At 49.6% G+C, this 20024-nt stretch overlaps 1 protein-coding gene across 2 annotated transcripts in view; it reads right to left on the bottom strand.

The window, feature by feature from the left end:
* Positions 1–20024, bottom strand: part of Ubash3a (ubiquitin associated and SH3 domain containing A) — a 43185-nt gene that overhangs the window by 19144 nt on the left and 4017 nt on the right. For both annotated transcript variants that reach the window (XM_045151001.1, XM_045151002.1), the window contains exons 3-7: positions 18955–19141; positions 14462–14660; positions 9509–9678; positions 8056–8264; positions 2384–2510 (exon numbers count right to left, since the gene is read on the bottom strand). In XM_045151001.1, coding sequence (XP_045006936.1) covers positions 2384–2510; positions 8056–8264; positions 9509–9678; positions 14462–14660; positions 18955–19141 — 892 coding nt within the window. The remainder of the gene's footprint in view (positions 1–2383; positions 2511–8055; positions 8265–9508; positions 9679–14461; positions 14661–18954; positions 19142–20024) is intronic.

Below are 20024 nucleotides of genomic sequence, written 5' to 3'. Positions count from 1 at the left end.
ACTGTGTCAGGCGTCTGGACAGCCTGGTTAGAGGAACTCTTCTTGTTCATTGTTGAGTCCCAGGTCTCTGGCTCATGGAGTAGGCCACCTTCCTTTGTGCCCGAGGATTTGGCTAAAGAGGAGCTTTGCAACCTTCCCAGGGTCCAGAGACACCCCCACTCAGATCCCAGCGGGGCTTCAATGCAGCCGCAGGAAGGCCGAGTGTTGCTGTGAAGGAAGTTGCGTGGATTGCAAAGGCAGGGCTTAAACAACAGATTTCTCCCTCCTCATGGTAATGCAGCTGGAGGGCCAAGATCGAGGTGTCCATGAGGGGGCTGGCTTAGAGGTTAAGGCACTTGCCTGGAAAACCAAAGGACCCAGGTTTGATTCCCCAGGACCCATGTAAGCCAGATGCACAAGGTGATGCAAGCATCTGGAATTCGTTTGCAGTGGCTGGAGGCCATGGTATGCCCATTTTCTCTCTATATGCATCTCTCTCTCACACAAATAAATACAATAAATTAAAAAAAGGCATCAGTGAGCTAGGTTCTCCCATCTCCTCTCCTCCACTTATAGATGATGTCTCCTTCTAGAGTCCTCCCAAGGTTGCCCCTCTGGGTCCTCTTATAAGGACACAGTCAGGTGGGGTTAGGGCCCACCCCTGTGCCTCATCTGACCTTAAATACCTCTATAAGGACATTGTCTCCCAAGACAGTCACATTCAGAGGGACCGGGGCTAGGAATCCACCGCAGGAATGGCGGAGGGCATGTTGAGCCCGCGCGAGGCAGGCAGACACGGGGGCTCGTTTAGCTACCTGGACAGTGCTTGGGTTGAGCAGTGAATAGGCCTTTCCTCTACTCGATACCTCTAGCCACTGTGGGAACCTGGGATCCACCTGGATGGAGCTGCACAAGGGACTCATTTTCTCCTCCCCTTAGCAACCGTTCTTTGTGATCAACACACATTCCCGCACGTTCTTAGGTGGAGCCAGGACAGGAACAGCCGGGGGTCATCTGGCCTGAACTGGGTTGTGGTTCATGTGCAGTAAGGCAGACCGTGTCATCAAAGGGAACTTTAGGGACAAACCCCTATTTACCACCTTATGTCTATATACAACCTGGAGCACATGGGATTAAATGCAGGGCGTCATGGGAAAGGACATGCTCAATAGAGAAAATGTGATATAATCCAAACCCATCACTCAAACCAGATGGCCACCTAAGCTACACTCCTGACAACTGATCCAGCCTCCCCTATAAAGCCTGTAAGGTGTGGGTGTGGTGGTTCACGCCTTTAATCCCAGGGCTTGGGAGGCAGAGGTAGGAGGATCACTGTGAGTTCAAGGCCACCCTGAGACTACAGAGTTAATTCCAGGTCAGCCTGGGCCAGAGTGAGACCCTACCTCGAAAAACAAACAAAAACCTCCAAACAAACAAACAAACAAAAACCCAATCCTGTAAGGAGAAGCCCTGGATCATGTCCTGGGGCCCTTGAGCACTGTCCACTTAAGTGGCCACTGCCCCTTTGGCAGTGTGTTCAAACCTTTACTATTGCTTTGCTCTCAATGAAGCTTCTTTCTATATAACTATTTATGTGTGCCTTTCTTTAGGTCTCTCAAACATTTTATTTTTATGTATTTACTTATTAGAGAGAGAGAGAGAGAAAAAAAACAAACAAACAAGCATGCCAGGGCCTCTAGCCACTACAGACGAACTCCAGACCCATGCGCCACCATGTGCATCTGGCTTATGTGGGACCTGGAGAATTGAACCTGGGTCCTTAGGCTTCGCAGGCAAGCACCTTAACCAGTAAGCCACCTCTCCAGGTCTTTGAGTAAGAGGCCAAGAACCTGGAAAAAAGCTCAATTCTGGCTGGAGAGATGGCTTAGTGGTTAAGGCATTTGTTTGCAAAGCCTATGGACCCAGGTTCGACTCCCCAGTACCCATGTGAGCCAGATGTACAAGGTGGCACATGAATCTGGAGTTCATCTGCAGTGGCTGGAGGCCCTGGTATGCCCATTCTCTCTCTCTCTCTGCCTCTTTCTCTCTTAAATACATAAATGCAAAAATAAAAAAAAAACATTAAAAAAAAACTCAACTCAACCAGCTGTGTCTACCATGAAACTAAATCAGCAAAATGTGGTTTGTTGCTTATACTTAAACAACGAAACTAAACAAAACTAAACAAAAACCAGGGTTCTGCCGGGTGTGGTGGCGCACGCCTTTAATCCCAGCACTCGGGAGGCAGAGGTAGGAGGATTGCCATGAGTTCGAGGCCACCCTGAGATGACAGAGTTAATTCCAGGTCAGCCTGGACCAGAGTGAGACCCTACCTCGAAAAAACAAACAAACAAACAAAAAAACAAAAACAAAAACCAAAAAATAAAAACCAGGGTTCTGTTACCTGCAAAGCCAGCATGCCGCTGATACTCCTTGACGTGGGTGGTGGGGGCGATTCCCCATTCCGTCTGCTGTTGGCTTCACCGTCCTTTCTGGCGCTCACGTCCGTGGCTAGACTGAAGGTGTACGTCCTGGGGGAGGGGAAGGAGAGACCGTGGATAGAAGCACGCTATGCTGCTGCCATGGAAGCAGCGTCTGCTCATGGATGTGCCGGGAACGTCAGCCACAAGCTCTGCAGGTGACAAGGACACCTGGACGGGGGGAAGCAGTGTGTGCACAGCACTCAGGACACACCCTCGTGTGGCGCGCGTGGCTGTTCCGTTGCTCTACTGCCATCCACGATGGGTAGTGACAGGCATCAACCTGGCCGGGCACAGTGCCCAGAGATTTGGGCAAATGTTACTTTATTTTAGAGATAGAGGTCTTACCATGTTGCCAAGGCTGGCTGTCTCTGAACTCCTGGCTTCAAGGTATTCTCCCACCTCAGCCTTCCAAGTAGTTAAAATTACTGTTGTGCAACACTGTGCCAAGGTTTAATGATACCTTAAAAGTTTTTGTGAAGTACATTTTTTTTTTTTTTTTTTTGGTTTTTCGAGGTAGGGTCTCACTCTGGTCCAGGCTGACCTGGAATTAACTCTGTAGTCTCAGGGTGGCCTTGAACTCACGGCGATCCTCCTACCTCTGCCTCCCGAGTGCTGGGATTAAAGGCGTGCGCCACCACGCCCGGCTTGTGAAGTACTTTTTAAAATACATTTTTAAAAATTTATTTTGAGGGCTGGAGAGATGGCTTAGCGGTTAAGGTGCTTGCCTCCTGCAAAGCCTAAGGACCCAGGTTCAAGGTCCCAAGTTTAACTCCCCAGGACCCATGTAAGCCAGATGTACAAGGTGGTTCATGCATCTGGAATTTGTTTGCAGTAGCTAGAGTCCCTGGTATGCCCATATTCTCTCTCTGTGCCTCTCTATTTCTTGCTCTCTCCTTTCAAATAAATAAAAATAAAAATAAATATTTTGACAGAGGAGAAAGAGAATGGGCACATCAGGGCCTTCAGCCTTTGCAAATGAACTCCAGATGTGTGCGCCACCTTGTGGCACATGTGTGACATTGCATGCCTGTGTCACTGCATCTGGCTACGTGGGGCCTAGAGATTTGAACATGACTTCTTAGGCTTCGCAAGCAAGCACTGTAACTGCTAAGCCATCTCTCCAGTCCTGAAGTGCTTTTTATTTTATTTTTTTCGAGGCAGGGTCTCACTCTAGTCCAGGCTGACTTGGAATTCACTATGTATTCTCAGGGTGACCTCGAACTCTCAGCGATCCTCCTACCTCTGCCTCCCGAGTGCTGGGATGAAAGGCGTGTGCCACCACACCGGGCTTGAAGTAAGTTTTAGATGAGATTTATGGTTAAACCAGAAGACCTTGTGTAAAATAGATGGCCTTCTACTTTAGGAGGGCCTCATCCAATTAGTTGAAGGTCATAAGAAGGGACATAGTTCAGTCCCCACAGAATAGGAGAGGCTTCCGGCTGTCTTTGGACTTGAGCCCAGCATTGTCTCTTCCTTGGGTTTCCACCTGTTGGCCTCCTCTGCAGACGTTGGACTTGCCAACCACAATCTTTTTCTTTTTGGGAGAAAGGAAGAGAGAAAAAGACACAGAGAGAGAGAGAGAAAGAGAGAGAGAGAGAGAGAGAGAGAGAGGGGCCACTGCAATAGAACTCTAGACATGTGAGCCATCTTACGCAACATTGTGCTATTATGTCACCTTGTGTGTCTGGCTTTCGTGGGATCTGGAGAGTTGAACATGGGTCCTTAGACTCCTCAGGCAAGCGCCTTAATGGTTAAGCCATCTCTCCAGCCCCCAACCACAATCCTTAGCAGACTCCTTAGCCTCCTCCCTATACCCTCCTCCCACTGGCTCTGTTTCTCTAGTGACCGCCGAGTCTTGTTCTCTGACTGGCACACCACCTGAGCCGCCTGCTAGAGCAGTCAGAGGTATCCGATGGACGTGGCGGGGATGCAGGCACAATGGCCAGCAAGCAGGTGCTCTCAAGAGCTAAGGAACGAGGGAGGTGGGTCCATCTCTCTGGAATGTTCTGCTAAGCTGAATGGCACAAGGAGGGACTGTATGACTGCACGCAGAAGTCAGTCAGGATGGGTGCTCTGCGGGTGCTGGAGTGGGCGCAGGCTGTGCATGCCTGTGTCTACATGGTTACCACACAGGCAGGTGGGTCAACCCACGCCCCGTCCTTGTGCATGCTAGGCAAGCATTCCGCCTGCTGAGCCCCGTCTCCAGTCTTCTGTGCATTCTTGCAGATAGACGTTGTCTCGTGAATGCAATAAAATCCTAACATGACCTCAGAAACCTGCTTATACTTAAAAAAAGAAAAAAAAAACAAATCTGGAAGTGACCCTGGCGTTCTTGGGGTTCAGTTTTCTCAGCCCCGAAGTGGCATGTTTTCACTAGTTTGGATTCTTTTCTGCCACAGAGCCTCAAGTCCCCACGCTCTCATAAAACAGGCGGTAGCTCTACACTTGACCTTCCCAGGGCCGGGGATAGCATCGCATGTCCAGCATTTTAGCCACAGCCACAGCCGCAGCCTCCTTCCTGGCACCCAAAACTCCCGTGGCCAAGCCCAGGGCCATCTGCAGCCTGTGTGGGCGTTGGTGTGGTCCATGAGTTTGGTTGTCTGTAAGCTATGTTCTTTGCCCATGCCATTGTGGCCCGGTCTGTCTTGATTTGTACATGCTTTCTGGCCACACCCAGGCCCAACAGAAGGGCGCTGTTCATCGTCAGACACTGCAGATTTAAATGCAGACTTCAGTCAGGCGTGGTGGCGCACACATTTTTTTGTGGGGGGGGTTTTCAAGGTAGGGTCTCATTCTAGCCCACGCTGACCTGGAATTCATTATGCAGTCTCTGGGTGGCCTCGAACTCACGGCAATCCTCCTACCTCTGCCTCCCGAGTGCTGGGATTAAAGGTGTGTGCCAACACTCCCGGCTTTAACCCTAGTATTTGGGAGGCTGAGGTAGGAGGATCACCAGAGTGAGTTCTGGGTAAGCCTGAGCTAGAGTGAGTGAGACCCTGCCATGAGTAATAAAAAAAAATTAAGCTGGGCATGGTGGCGCACACCTTTAATCCCAGCACTCGGGAGGCAGAGGTAGGAGGGTTGCTGTGAGTTCGAGGCTACCCTGAGACTCCATAGTGAATTCCAGGTCAGCCTGGGCTAGAGTGAGACCCTACCTCGAAAAACCAAAATAAATAAATAAATAAATAAACAAACAAATAAATAAATAAAGAGCTGGAGAGATGGTTCAGTGGTTAAGGCACTTGCCTGCAAATCCTAAGGACCCTTGTTTGGTTCCCCAGAACCCACGTAAAGCCTGATGAACAAAGCGTACATGCATCTGGAGTTTAGTTGCAGCACCTGCATTGCTAGCTCCTTTCTCTCTCCCTCTCTCTTTCTACTAGCAAATAATTAAATAAAATCTGTATTTAAGGACTGGAGGATTGCTTAGTGGTTAAAGCACTTGTCTGCAAAGCCAAAGGGCCCAGGTTGAATTCCCCAGGACCCATGTAAGCCAGAGGCACAAGGTGGCTCATACATCTGGAATTCGTTTGCAGTGGCTAGAGGCCCTGGTGTGCCCATTCTGTCTCTCTTTCTCAAATAAATCAATAAAAAGAAAGCTCAAAAAATACATATATAAGTTTAAAAAATTCCCAAGTAGACTGAGGAGAGAATGGCCCACTGGAAACTCCGATGGTCCCTCTTCACATGAGCATGCACGCTCCACACAGGGGAGGGGCCGCCGTGAGGTCTCTGCACAGGAAACACTCATCAGTTTCTTCTTCCTGAGGGCAAGGTGGGGGCGCCTGTACCCCGCCTGTGGCTCACTACACTGCACAGACAGGAAAGCCTGGTTATCTACAAGTGACATCGGAACTTTAGAGAGAAAACTGAACTTTATTTTTTGCTAGTCTTTCAATGAAATGTAACAAGACAGCAGCAGGAGTGTGGGTGACAGAAGCACAGGGAAGATGTGGCGTGTTGGCATCTCTCTCTTCTTTTTTTTTTTTTTTTTTTTTGGTTTTTCTCAGTAGGGTCTCGCTCTGGTCCAGGCTGACCTGGAATTCACTATGTAGTCTCAGGGTGGCCTCAAACTCACGTTGATCCTTCTACCTCTGCCTCCTGAGTGCTGGGGGCATTTCTCTTTAACAAAATACATGACATAAGAAGCTGGAGGAATGGATCCCTGTGACACGGTGGTGAAATGAGTAATGAACTTGCCCAGGGGAACGGAGCTGGAAAGGGATGGGGTTCTGCATGTCCAGAGGCCCAGCTACCACCCATCTCTGTGTTGCTGACTGTAAAATGGGAGAGGAGACAAACTGGGGGGGACCCCATAAACAAGGAAGTTCCTAGCCTTGACAGCAGATGCTAGTGATGGTAAAGTCAAGAGATTTGGGGCTGGGGAGAAGGCTCAGTGGGTACAAAGCGCTCGCCCCTCAAGCTTGAGTGCCTGAGTTCAACCCTCAGACTCCACATAAAATGCCAGAAGCCACGGCAGGCTTCCATCATCCCAGCACTCTGACAGCAGATGGGAGAATTGTTCTGGAAGCTCCTGACAAGCGCAGCAATGAGAACAGCAGAGTGAGATCAAGAGAAAGCCTGCCTTAAATGTGGCAGACCGGTCAGGATGTACTGGCGAGCTGTCCTCTGATCTCCAGACACCCACACACATGAATACATAAATACACGCACAAATAATAAATAAATAAATGTGTCTCCTGGCCAGGAGGAAGCAAGCCACCAGGAGAAGGACAGCTTCTAGGAAATACATCTGCCTACAACCACGTGAGCTTGGAAGCGGATCCTGAGCCCCAGAGGAAACCCTCGTGCCCGCCATGCTAGGACCAGAGCCTGTGAGACCCTGAGCCCGGGACCCGAGTGAAGCTTTGGCAATGTTATAGAAAACTGAGAGCGCACCTTAAATCTACAACAGACTGCAGGAAAGGCCTCTGAGTGTGCCATGTGATGTTCATAAGGAGGAAAAAGTGTTTTGCAACCGCTTGGGCATTTCCATCTCAGAAAGGCAATAGGAAGCAAGTTGCACCTCCTGATGGGATCTGCAGAAACTATGAACAGACCAATCCCTGCAGGGATAGCTTTGCCAGCGTGAGGACAGCATGCTTTTCCAAAAAATAGCATGATCTAGATTTGCATTGCTGGTGGCAATCACCCGACTGAGGGCAGCTTTTGGAAAAAAGGGTTTATTTTGGCTTACAGACTTGAGGGGAAGCTCCATGATGGCAGAAGGTGGATATCACCTCCTGGCCAACTTAAGGTGGACAATAGCAACAGGAGAGTGTGCCAAACACTGGCAAGGGGAAACTGGCTATACCACCCATAAGCCCACCTCCAACAATGCACTCCCTCCAGGAGGCGTTAATTCCCAAATCTCCATCAGCTGGGAGCCCAGCATTCATAACACCTGAGCTTATGAGGGACACCTGGATCAAACCACCACAACCAATACGTTCCCTGCAGGGATAATTCTGCCTGCATGCTTTTCCAGTAGTAGAATGATCTAGAAGCACATGCCCACTGCGCACATTGTTTCCATGTGATAACTGATCAGAGAGAGAGAGAGAGGGGAGGCTGTGAGCAGGGCGGTTCTCACCTGTGCCTAACCCAGGTGTCGGCCTCGCTGGCTCGCTCGGTGTAGTTCTCCGGCAGGAAGCCCCGGCAGCCGGTCCTCTGGGAGGTCCCGATGGCCCAGCCCTCGCTGGCCTCCTCCTGCTGGGTGGGATCCACAAAGATGTAGTCGCCGGGACACAGCATCAGCTCGTCGGCATTCTGGGGCTTGTATTGGAACAGGACCTTCAGGGTCTAAAAAGGAGCCAAGACATTTCTGTCTCGAGTGGGCTTGGCCGGAAACCTGTCCCTGTCTGTCTTGCTTTCTGATCCCCTGTTGTGTCCCACGTCTTCAAGACCCTCCGTGCATTTGCCTAATGATATACCGCATGGAGTGTAGCTCAATACAGCAGCATGGGATTCTTAGAGTTAAGAAGTAGAGTTTGATGTCTGTCTTGCTGCCTTTCTTCTGGCCACCAATATATATTTTTTCAAGGTAGGGTCTCTCCTGTCCTAGGCTGACCCCTGGAATTAACTATGTAGTCTGGAATTAACTGTGTATTCTCAGGGTGGCCTCGAACTCACAGCGATCCTCCTACCTCTGCCTCCCAAGTACTGGGATTAAAGTACTGGGGTGGGTGGCAGCCACCATGCCCGGCAGCAACCCACCAGTTCTTATACCTGTCCATCTATCAATCCACCCACTCATCCATCCATCAACTTCCCCATATGTCCACTCATGTATTTCCCACCTATATACCCACTCATCTATCATCCACCCATCCGCCTACTACATGGATGGCCTTATAGCATGAGCAGATATTCATACCCACCTTCCTTGGCTTCTCCTTTAACAATGAGAGTGTTGGATTCGTCATACTTAATTCCCACTTTCTTTCTAAACCCATCAGCTCATAGGGGAGGAGGCTTTGGAATGAGGCTCTACCAAAGTCACCACATCGAATGCATTAGAAAGCAAATCATGTCCCCATACATCTTTACCATGGGCTTTTCTTTTACATATTTTTCAAAAAGTTATTTTGAGAGAAAGAGACAGACAGAGAGAGAGAGAGAGAGAGAGAGAGAGAGAGAGAGAGAGAGAGAATGGGCACACCAGCGCTTTCAGCTGCTGTGAACAAACTCCAGACAAGTGCGCCCTCTTGTGCGCCTGTGCGACATTGCATGCTGGCATCACTGTGGGTCTGGCTTACGTGAGACCTGGAGATTTGAACATGAGTTCTTAGGCTTCGCAGGGTAGTTGCCTTAACTGCTGAGCCGTCTCTCCAGCCCATGCCAGTATTTCTATCTGCCACTCATCTGTAAAGGAATGCTGCTTCCAAACTGCATGCTAAGGATTCTACAGGAGAGGAATCCTTCCCTCCCCTCCCCTTCCCTCCCACCTCTTCCCCTCCTCTCTCTTCAAGACAGGCTGTGACGCGGTTGCTCTCAGGTGGGTCATTCGCTCACTCTCCTACTGCAGGGGGAGGCGGCGCTCTCACCTGGTAGTGCACGAAGCGCATGTCTCGGGAGTACAGGGCGGCTGTCCACCGGCAGGTGTGGTCGGGCTGGATGGCTCTGGCCAGCTGCTCCAGCGTCCTCTGGTGGTGGGGGTAGAACTTGTGGGCCAGCGTCAGGTGCAGCTGCTTGGTGTTGGGTTTGACGGTGCAGTCTGTGGAGTCAGGCAAGTGCTGGGGTACTGGGCACCTGCACCCGAATGTCAGTGCCACCTGCCTGGAGGGGCAAAGCACCCTTCCTAGGGGCACCAACCACACCCCCTGCACCCCTCCTCTGCTACAGTGCTGCTTCCTCAACAAGACAAGGCCCTGGCTGCGTCCCACAAGCACCTGGATTTCCTGTTGTAAAGGATGTGGCTGGTGGCCTGCAAGGGTTTTGAGGTGTGAACATTAACCTTAGTGGTCAACTTGACGAGATTTACACTCACCATGGAAACAAGTCTCTGGGATGTCTGTGAGGGAGTTTTCAGATCAGGCTGATTGAAGTGAGAAGATTCACTGTAAAATGTGGGCAGTGCTGTTTCATGTGTTGGACTGCTGGACTTAATGCAAAGGGGAAAATGCGCTGAGCACCAGCATTCGTGGCTCTCTGCTTCCTGACTGTGGATGTGATGTGACCAGCTGCCCCCTGCTCCTGCCGCCATGCCTTCCTCACTGTCTAGATAGTCTCCTCTCCAACTATAGCTGAGACAAACCCTCCCTTAAGTTGCTTTTTAAAAAAAATATTTTTTAAACCTTTGTTATGATTTTTTTTAAATTATTTATTTATTTATTTGAGAGCGATAGACACAGAGAGAAAGACAGATAGCGGGAGAGAGACAGAATGGGCGCGCCAGGGCTTCCAGCCTCTGCAAACGAACTCCAGACGCGTGCGCCCCCTTGTGCATCTGGCTAACGTGGGACCTGGGGAACCGAGCCTCGAACCGGGGTCCTTAGGCTTCACAGGCAAGCGCTTAACCGCTAAGCCATCTCTCCAGCCCGAACCTTTGTTATGATTTGAAAGCATGGAGAGAAAGAAAGAGAGAGCGAGAGAGAGGGAGACAGACATTGTGAGAGGGAGAGAATGGGTGCAGTAGGACCCTCTTGTCACGCAAATGAACTCCAGATGCATGTTCCACTTTGTGCATTTGGTTTTTCGTGGGTACTGGGGATTCAAACCTGGGCCGTCAGGCATGCAAGCAAGCACCTTAACTGCTGAGCCATCTCTCCAGCCCCTCCTTAAGTTGCTTTTGGCAGGTTATTTTGCCCCAACACAATGAGAATGGCAAGTAATACATGAGGAGAAGGAAAAGGAGGCGTAGAGATGTGGCTCAGGGCTTCAGGAACCGTGGTCTTGCAAGTGAAATGACGAGACACACAGGGAACAGCCTCATTATCCTTCCATCGTGTAAGACTTGCGGCCTTGATGCTAGGTGCCTCCTACTGTTGGTTTTGAATGTGTATGCATTGTGTGTTGTTCTGTGTGCGTATGTGTGTTTGTATATGTGAGGTCACATGCTTATATGTGTGTGGGTACAGGTGGCTGTTGGTATGTGTGTGTGTGTGTGTGTGTGTGTGTATGTGTGCGTGCAGGGCAGAAGTCGATGTTCGGTGTCTCCCTCAATTACTCTCCACTTAATTGACGGAGTCAGGATCTCTCATTTAAGTCCAGAGCTCAACAATTTAGCTAGTGTAGCTAGCCAGCTTGCCCGAGGGATCTGTTTGTCTGTCTCCCCACTGCTGGGGTTACTATGTGGATTCTGGGGTTCCAAACTCCAAGCCCTTTATCGGTAGAGCCATCTCCAGCCCAGATCGATGACGTTTTGTCTGAGGAAGGGAATCCTCGGGCGATGGGCCTGTACAATGCACAGCGTCACTGATGTTCTCTTGACTTCCATCACGCGACGAGTCCTGGGAGCAGCCAAGCCCCAGTCTTTTCGGGTGGTCCCTGCCCCAGGCAGCTCCTGGTTAGCATTCAGGTTGGCAAACAAAGCATCGCCGGAGCATCTAGAGCTGATGTCAGCTGGGCCATGAAGCATTTCCCACTGTAGAGAGGCAGCCCAGGGTCTTCACAGCAATGGCACAGGCTGTGCTGTTGGAAGGACTTGACTTCAGGGCTCTTCTGTCCCTTTTCGCACAGTGACCTTGGCTGAGGTTTGTGTCATGACTCAGCTTCTGCTTTGACTTGAGGACAGGAACAGCTAGCTCTGGTGTGACTGCATGGAAGCTACTTGCTACCTTCCCATGTAGGTCACGAAGCAACTAGGACCTGCTGTGTGCCGGAAGAAAGTTCTGGAAGGAGCAGGCCCTACTTAGACCTTCAAGCTGGGCCAGCACATGTCCTTGCCACAGGGGACCTTTAGTAGCTGATGGATGCTGTCCAGGTCTCCGAGACCTGAGATACTGTGTGTATGACTGTGTGCAGATGGCTGGAAACTCCTTTTGTGGCTTTTAAAATATTTTTATTTTTATTTATGTATTTGAGAGAGAGAGAAAGAGGTAGCCGGAGAGAGGTTTATATATGTATGCATATATGTATGTGTGTGTGTGTGTATATATATATATATATATATATATATATATATATATATATATATATACACATACATACAGAGAGAAAGAGAGAGAGAGAGAGAGAGAATGGGTGCACCAGGGCCTCTAGCCACCGCAAATTACTGATGAGGTTAGAACCTTTTCAATAGCCCTGCCAACTGGGATGAAGACTTTAACATTTTTAATTTTAATTTAATTTAAGTATTTATTTGAGAGACAAAGAGGCAGATAGAGATAGATAGATAGATAGATAGATAGATAGATAGATAGATAGATGGAGAATGGGCATTCCAGGTCCTTTAGCCACTGCAAACAAACTCCAGATGCATGTTCTACCTTATGCATCTGGCTTACGTGGGTCCTGGGGAATCAAACCTGGGTCCTTTGGCTTTGAAGGCAAGTACCTTAGCCATTGAGTAATCTCTCCAGCCCCCCTTCTGTGGCTTTTTTTTAGGAGTGTGTGTGGAGAAGTAGGGGGCAGAGGGGGAGGAGACAGACTTGCCCCTATGAGTCAACATGACCTGGAAAAGACCTGGCCTGCTTCCCCAGAGAGACCTGGGAGTGACTCATGCTGACTTTGAATGGACTCTTGTCTCTGCTCAGTGATCCTATATCGGAGTGAATTTCACTGGGGCTGGAGGGGGATTGTCATGAGGGCAGATACTCAACACCATTCTCAGAGGATTGGGGAAACTGCTGAACTGTGGATAGCCCCTGTCACCAGAGGAGCCCCCCCCCACATCCTCAGGGCTAGGCTGAGGAATTGCCAGGGGAGGCAGGGGGTGTCTGCTCAGGGTCAGGAGATGGATGTGAGCTCCAGGCTGGTTTTCCCCAGTGTCTGGAGCTGGGGCTGTGTGCAGTGAGGCCGAACCACTATAGTTCCAGGGCCATCAGGATGAGGCAGGCATGCCACTCATTCCCTGGAGTTGCTAACACAGCACCGCAAACTCGGTTGTTTCAAACGACAAGACTTCACTGTCTCTGAGGTCTGGAGACTGGAAGTTCAAAATCAAGGTGTGGCTGAGGGCCTGGCTCCCCCAGAGTGTCCTTCCTGCTACACCCAGCTTCTGCTGGCCCAGATGTCCCTTGATTGTGGCTATGGCATTCCATTCTCTGCCTCTTGTCACATACCTTGTCTATATCTCTGTGTCCTCTCTTTTCCTCTTATGAGGATCTCAGTTGTTGGATTTAGGGCCGCCCTAGTCTGGTATGACCTTATGTGACTAACCCCATCTGCAAAGAGCCCATCGCCAAATAAGGTCCACTTCTGAGGCTCCATGGATTTTGAGGGACCCTATACAACACAGCAGGGTGACACTGGGCAGGAACTTTACCCTCTACAGGCACTGTCTCCCCAATTTATCTATAACCTATCTATTATCTATATGTCATCATTGATCTATCAGCCATCTATCTATTTATCATCTATCTATTTATCTATCAGCTATCTATCATCCATCTATCTATATAACATACATCTATCATCTATCTATCTACCTATCTATCTATCGATCTATCATCTCTCTATCTATCATCTATCACCTATCTATCAATCATTTGATCTATCTATCTATCTATCTATCTATCTATCTATCTATCTATCTATTGAGACAGGGTCTCACATAACTCAGGCTGGCCTCAAATTCGCTATGTAGCTGAGGCTGACATTACATGTTTGATCCTCCTGCCTCCCAGCACAGAAATGACAGGCGTGCACCACCATACCCTTTTCACGTGGTGCTGGGGGTCAAAGACAGGGCTTCATGAATGCTAGGCAAGGCTCTACCAACTGAGCTGCAGCCAAGTTCCCCAGTCTCCCCAGTTTAAGACAAGGTCCATGAGACCCACCTGGGGGCATAAAGGGTGGGTGGGCTACTGTGCCTGCCTGAGGACAGGGACTAATACACTGTCTCAGAACAGGAGCCCAGCTTTCCCTTGGAGGAAACAGCTGTGGTGGCTTAAATCAAGTGTCCCCTATAAACTCATCTGTTTTAAGTATTTGGTCCCCAGCTGTTGGCGGTTTGGGAAGTGGAGCCTTGCTGGAGGAGGTGTGCAGCTAAGGGTGGGTTTTGGGGTGTTATAGCTCAGCTTCTTCCTTGCCAGAGCTCGGCTCTCTCTCTCTTGCTGCTTTCTACCATCTGCTGTGGCAAGAAGCGACGTCCAGCCACTGCTTTGCCGCTTTCCTGACATCGTAAAGCTTCTCTTGAGACTGTAAGCTGAAATAACTCTTTCCTCCCACCAACTGCTTTTGGTGGGGTGTTTTGTCCCAGCAACTCGAAGGTAACCACAAGAGTAGCATTATAGGGTTGGAACTCACAAGGAATCCTAGTTCACCCACACTGGGGGTGCACCATAACAGGGATCCCAAAGAGTTCGGTGTGTCTGCCCATAGCTGGGACGGCCTACCTGCCAAGATGGACGCGTCCGTGGCAAATGTCATGGCGAATTCCCGGATGACATCTGCGGGGCTGTCGTTGATGAAGAAACCAAGGTAGCTGATGGAGGCATGGAGCTCCAGTGGGACAGCGGTGGGGAAGGAGCCCAGGACCCTGTCCCCTGCTCTCCGGAGGGCCTCATACAGACCTTCCACCTTCTCGTCTTCACACTAAGGGAGGAGAGGCGAGAGCTCTTTCCTCAACTCTTGCTGGATTCATTTCCCTGCTAAGAATCAAGGAGCCAAACCCATGGGTCTTTCTCTGTCCAAGGTGCTGTGATGCTGTGACGTGGCTTGCTCAGTCCCCTGGTTTCTCTGGTGAGGGGTCTGCTCCTTAGGCTTTTTAGGTAAGTTTTTAAAAAAGTTTTTATATTTATTTATGAGAGAGAGAGAGAGAGAGAGAAAGAGAGAAGGAGAGAGCGCACACCAGGGCCTTCAGCCACTGCAAAAAATTCCAGGTGCACCACCTTGTGCATCTGGATTACTTGTGTCCTGGAGAGTTGAACCTGGGTCTTTTGCCTTTGCAGGAAAGCATCTTAACCACTAAGCCATCTCTTCAGCCTGGATTTTTAGATATTTTGGGTAAGATTGTTTCTGGAATAGAATCCCCTTCTAGTGCCCAGGTTGGAAGTCCTTGTTGGCTCTGTGCCCAACCTTTTTTTGTGGGGGGGGGGGATTTCAAGGTAAGACTTCGCTCTAGCTCAGGCTGACTTGTAATTCACTATGTAGTCCCAGGCTGGCCTAGAACTCACAGTGATTCTTCTACCTCTGCCTCCCAAGTACTAGGATTATAGTTATGTGCCATTATGCCCCATTTTCCCTCATTTTCTATATTTTTATTTGAGAGAGAAAAAGAGAAAGGGAGAGAGAGAGAGAGAGAAAATGGTGCTCCAGGGCCTCCAGCCACTGCAAACAAACTCCAGATGTATGTGCCTCCCTGTGTATCTGGCTCACATGGGTTCTGAAAAGTTAAACCTGGGACATTTTGCAGGCCAATGCTTTAACTGCTAAGCCATCTCTTCAGCCTGAGCCAATTTCTTTTCCTTCTCCTGTGCTTACTGCATTGCTTCCGTTGAACAAGTTAGCTTCTAGAAGTTTACAGCTACCTTCAAGGCAGCCCAAGGCATGCGAGGGAGCCCGACTCACACCCTGCGGAGAGCTGAGTTGGCCGGCACTGGGCTTGGTTCTGTTCTGAGTGAGAGTCCCCTGAGTCTCAGACATACAGGGGTGCTTTGTGGTGGCTAAGGAGGTGCTGCTTCCCAGGGGATAGCTTCTGGAAGCCTCTCCCTTCCCTAGCTGTGCTCTGCTTTCCTCTACTGTGGAGGAGAGCTGGCGGTAATGTACTTGGCCTTGCCGGCGTCTCTGATGGCTGAAAGCCTGCGGCCGGGGTTGGTTGGGAATGTTTCTAGTTTCCCCTGGTGGAGGTGCAGAAGGAATGGCTGCCCATCCTCCCTGTCAGCCCCAGGCCTCCTGCTCTTTGTCTTGGAGCCCTGCATGCTCTCACCCATCCCAGCGCCCAGTGGGCGCTGCCGGTCTAACCACGTTCCCATCACAGGGCTGGACCCCTCACACGAGGCAGCCCTGCTCTGTGCTCAGCCAAACCCATGGCTTTTCAGAGTCAGGACACACCTCTGTTCAGACATTGCACTAGTCTCGGGGGAGACGAGGGCCTGAGCAGCACCTGCCTTCCTGGAGGGGTGCAGTCTAGGGAAGGGAGCAGAGTACCACCTTCATGGCACCTAAAGGTGCCCCTAGAGACATTGACAACAACGACGTGGGAGCCTGGGGAGGTAATGCCTTCTTGTACCTAGGGAGCTGAAGGCTTCAAGAAGAGAGGGGACCAGGGCTGGAGAGATGGCTTAGCGGTTAAGCGCTTGCCTGTGAAGCCTAAGGACCCCGGTTCGAGGCTCGGTTCCCCAGGTCCCACGTTAGCCAGATGCACAAGGGGGAACACGCGTCTGGAGTTCGTTTGCAGAGGCTAGAAGCCCTGGCGCGCCCATTCTCTCTCTCTCTCCCTCTATCTGTCTTTCTCTCTGTGTCTGTCGCTCTCAAATAAATAAATTAAAAAAAAAAAAGAAGAGAGGGGACCAAAGAGTTGGGTACTGTGGTGGTTTGATTCAGGTGTCCCCCATAAATTTAGGTGTTCTGAATGCTAAGTTCCCAGCTGATGGAGATTTGGGAATTAATGCCTCCTGGAGGGAGTGTATTGTTGGGGGCGGGCTTATGGGTGTTATAGCCAGTTTCCCCTTGCCAGTGTTTGGCACACTCTCCTGTTGCTATGGTCCACCTTATGCTGGCCAGGGGGTGATGTCCACCCTCTGCTCATGCCATCGTTTTCGCTGCCATCATAGAGCTTCCCCTCGAGCCTATAAGCCAAAACAAACCTCTTTTTTCCCACAAGCTGCTCTTGGTTGGGTGATTTCTACCAGCAATGAGAACCTGACTGCAACAGTAACGTGGTACTGAGGAGTGGGATTGCTGCTAGACACCTGACTGTGTGGCTTTGGCCTTTTGGAGCTGAATTTCAAGAGGAATGTGGAAGGATTTGAAACCTTGGCCTGAGAGACGCCTTGCAGTGCTGTAAGTACAGCTTGATGGACCATTCTGGTCAGAGTTGAAAGGCCTGAATGCAGTAAGAACTATGGACTGTGAGGTTTGGCTTATGAGGGTGAGAAAGAGCTTTGCCTGGACTGGGCTAGCAGTTTGTGTGAGAAGTTTGCTGTCATGCCCGTGTCCTGAGAAGTTGTGCAGGGTTGCTTTGCATAGAAATGAACTGGTGTATGCAGAGGGAAATGGCACAGAAAGAAAAATCTTTGGGTGAACTGTTGCCCATTCAGCTGCAATTGAGAGATTACAACCTTTGAGACTGGGCTAGCTGACCTGCGCTGGGGCAACAGGAAGAATGTAGACTCTTTTGAAGGGGCCTGAGTGCTCAAGGAGTGTCCTGTTCTTCAATGTCTGCTTTATTTCCCCTGGATTAACAAACTGGCACTCTACCTGGTATTATGGAGTATAAGAAATGCAGGAAAGAGAGGGTCATTGAGTTTGCAACACAGTCTTATGTTTTGGAAATGGCCATGGGCAGTGTGAAGCAGGTTTGCTGGATGCCTGCATGGAGACCCCATGGGGCCATGAGGATGAACCGTGGATTGCAGCAGAGACCCAGTGGAGATGCCGGGACCATGAGATGGCTGCTAAGGAAAGCTTCCAACCCTGATGAAGTTTTCCAGAACTGTGAGTAGCCTAGCTGGAGGGTCAGAACTGGAATTCCAGAGACTTGTTGCTGTTTAGAATTATCAGACTTGGAGACTTGTCACTGGCTAGAGTTGTTGGACTTGGAGCTACAGAGTTTGGTGTTTGCCCTGTTTAAATCATGTATTGCTTGAATATTTCTTTGCTATGCTTAATGCCATCTTTTGCAGTGTGAGTGTTTATTCTGTGCCATTATGGGTTTGGGGGGGATTTTTTTTTAATTTTTAAATTTTTATTAACATTTTCTATGATTATAAAAACAATATCCCATGATAATTCCCTCCCACCCCCCTGACACTTTCCCCTTTGAAATTCCATTCTCCATCATATTACCTCCCCATCTCAATCATTGTACTTACATGTATACAATATCAACCTATTAAGTACCCTCCTCCCTTCCTTTCTCTTCCCTTTATGTCTCCTTTTTAACTTACTGGCCTCTGCTACTAAGTATTTTCCTTCTCATGCAGAAGCCCAGTCATCTGTAGCTAGGATTCACATATGAGAGAGAACATGTGGCACTTGGATTTTTTTTTTTGATATGGCTCAGTTAAAAGATCTTGGACTATGGGGATGTTTGAATATCATTGGAATTGATAATACTATGGGGACTTTTAAAGTTGGATGAATGCATTGCATTTTACATCATGTATGGTTATTAGTTTATGAGGGCCAGGGGCGGAATGTGGTGGTTTGATTCAGGTGTCCCCCATAAACTTAGGTGTTCTGAATGCTAGGTTCCCAGCTGATGTAGATTTGGGAATTAACGCCTCCTGGAGGCAGTGTATTGTTGGGGGCAGGCTTATGGGAATTATAGCTGGTTTCCCCTTGCCAGTGTTTGACACACTCTCCTGTTCCTGTTGTCCACCTTATGTTGGCCAGGGGCTGATGTCACCCCCTGCTCATGTCATCATTTTCCCTGACATCATGGAGCTTCCCCTCAAGCCTGTGAGCCAAAATAAACCTCTTTTTCCCATAAGCTGCTTTTTGGTTGGGTGATTTCTACCAGCAACACGACCCTGACTGCGACAGGTACTGAAGGCGGAACAGGAGTTGACTGAAGGAAGGCAAAGGTCCCACACAAAGGTCGGCTCGTGCTATGGCTTTGGGCCGTCCATTAAAACAAGTGGTCGTATTTTACCATGGCTTAGTTATCACAGAAAGCCGATGTCATCTACTGGGATGAACCTCAGGACACGCCTGGCCGACTTACCGTGAAGAAGTCACAGAGCGTCACGTGGGGAAAGACCTCGTGAGCTCTGTTCCTGGCACACTGACGTCTGCTCTCTCTCCAGAACTCTTGGAGTTTTTCCAGGAGGGACCCCGTGGGACAGAGGAAGAGTGCGTACTCCTGGGGGATGGGGTCATCTAGGGAGGGGTCACTGCGGTGGCCCCGCAGCCTGCAACAGAAAAGAGCCACAGGGCAAATGAGGGTGTCCTCAGCGGGGACACCATTCAGTGATAGTGACAGTCAGGCTGACAGCATATAAATTTGTGAGTGCTGCAGGCATTCTGGTGAGATGTTTCCAGCAGTGGGGCTGTGTGACCCGAGGCCAGTGCATACCTGATCTCAGACCCAGGCTAGCTAGCCACCAAAGCCAGCAGAGGAAGAGCAGGAGGAGGGGAACCCTGTACATGGACTCAGCCTGGAAGCTTCTGAAGAGCTCTGTGGTCCTGGTGTCTCCACGGTGTTGTAAGACGTTGTGGGAAAAAAATTAGTTTAGGGCTGGGGAGATGGCTCAGCGGTTAAGCGCTTGCCTGTGAAGCCTAAGGGCCCCGGTTCGAGGCTCGGTTTCCCAGGTCCCACGTTAGCCAGATGCACAAGGGGTGCATGCGTCTGGAGTTCGTTTGCAGAGGCTGGAAGCCCTGGCGCGCCCATTCTCTCTCTCCCTCTATCTGTCTTTCTCTCTGTGTCTGTCTCTCTCAAATAAATAAATAAAAAATTAAAAAAAACTTTAAGAAAAAATTACAGTTTAATTTTTTAACACAGACTTCAAATTATGTGGAAAAAATTGGGGCCACTGGGAGAGTGGGGGAGATGGCTCAGTGGTTAAAGGTGTAAAGTGATGTATGTGTCTAGAGTTTGTTTGCAGTTGCAAGAGGCCCTGACACGATGCTCTGGCATGCCCATACTTGATCTCTATCTCAGCTAAATAAATAAGTTGAAAAACACTGAGGCCACACACACATACAAAAAACATAGGCAAAATTTAGGTGTCTATTATGTTTTCTTTTTTTTTTTTTTTTTTTGGTTTTTCAAGGTAGGGTCTCCCTCTGGCCCAG

The sequence above is a fragment of the Jaculus jaculus genome, chromosome 5 (genome assembly GCF_020740685.1).
Source record: "Jaculus jaculus isolate mJacJac1 chromosome 5, mJacJac1.mat.Y.cur, whole genome shotgun sequence".
Classification (NCBI taxonomy): domain Eukaryota; kingdom Metazoa; phylum Chordata; class Mammalia; order Rodentia; family Dipodidae; genus Jaculus; species Jaculus jaculus.
The sequence above is the reverse complement of the archived record's forward strand: the minus strand, read 5'-3'. Positions and strand labels throughout refer to the sequence as shown.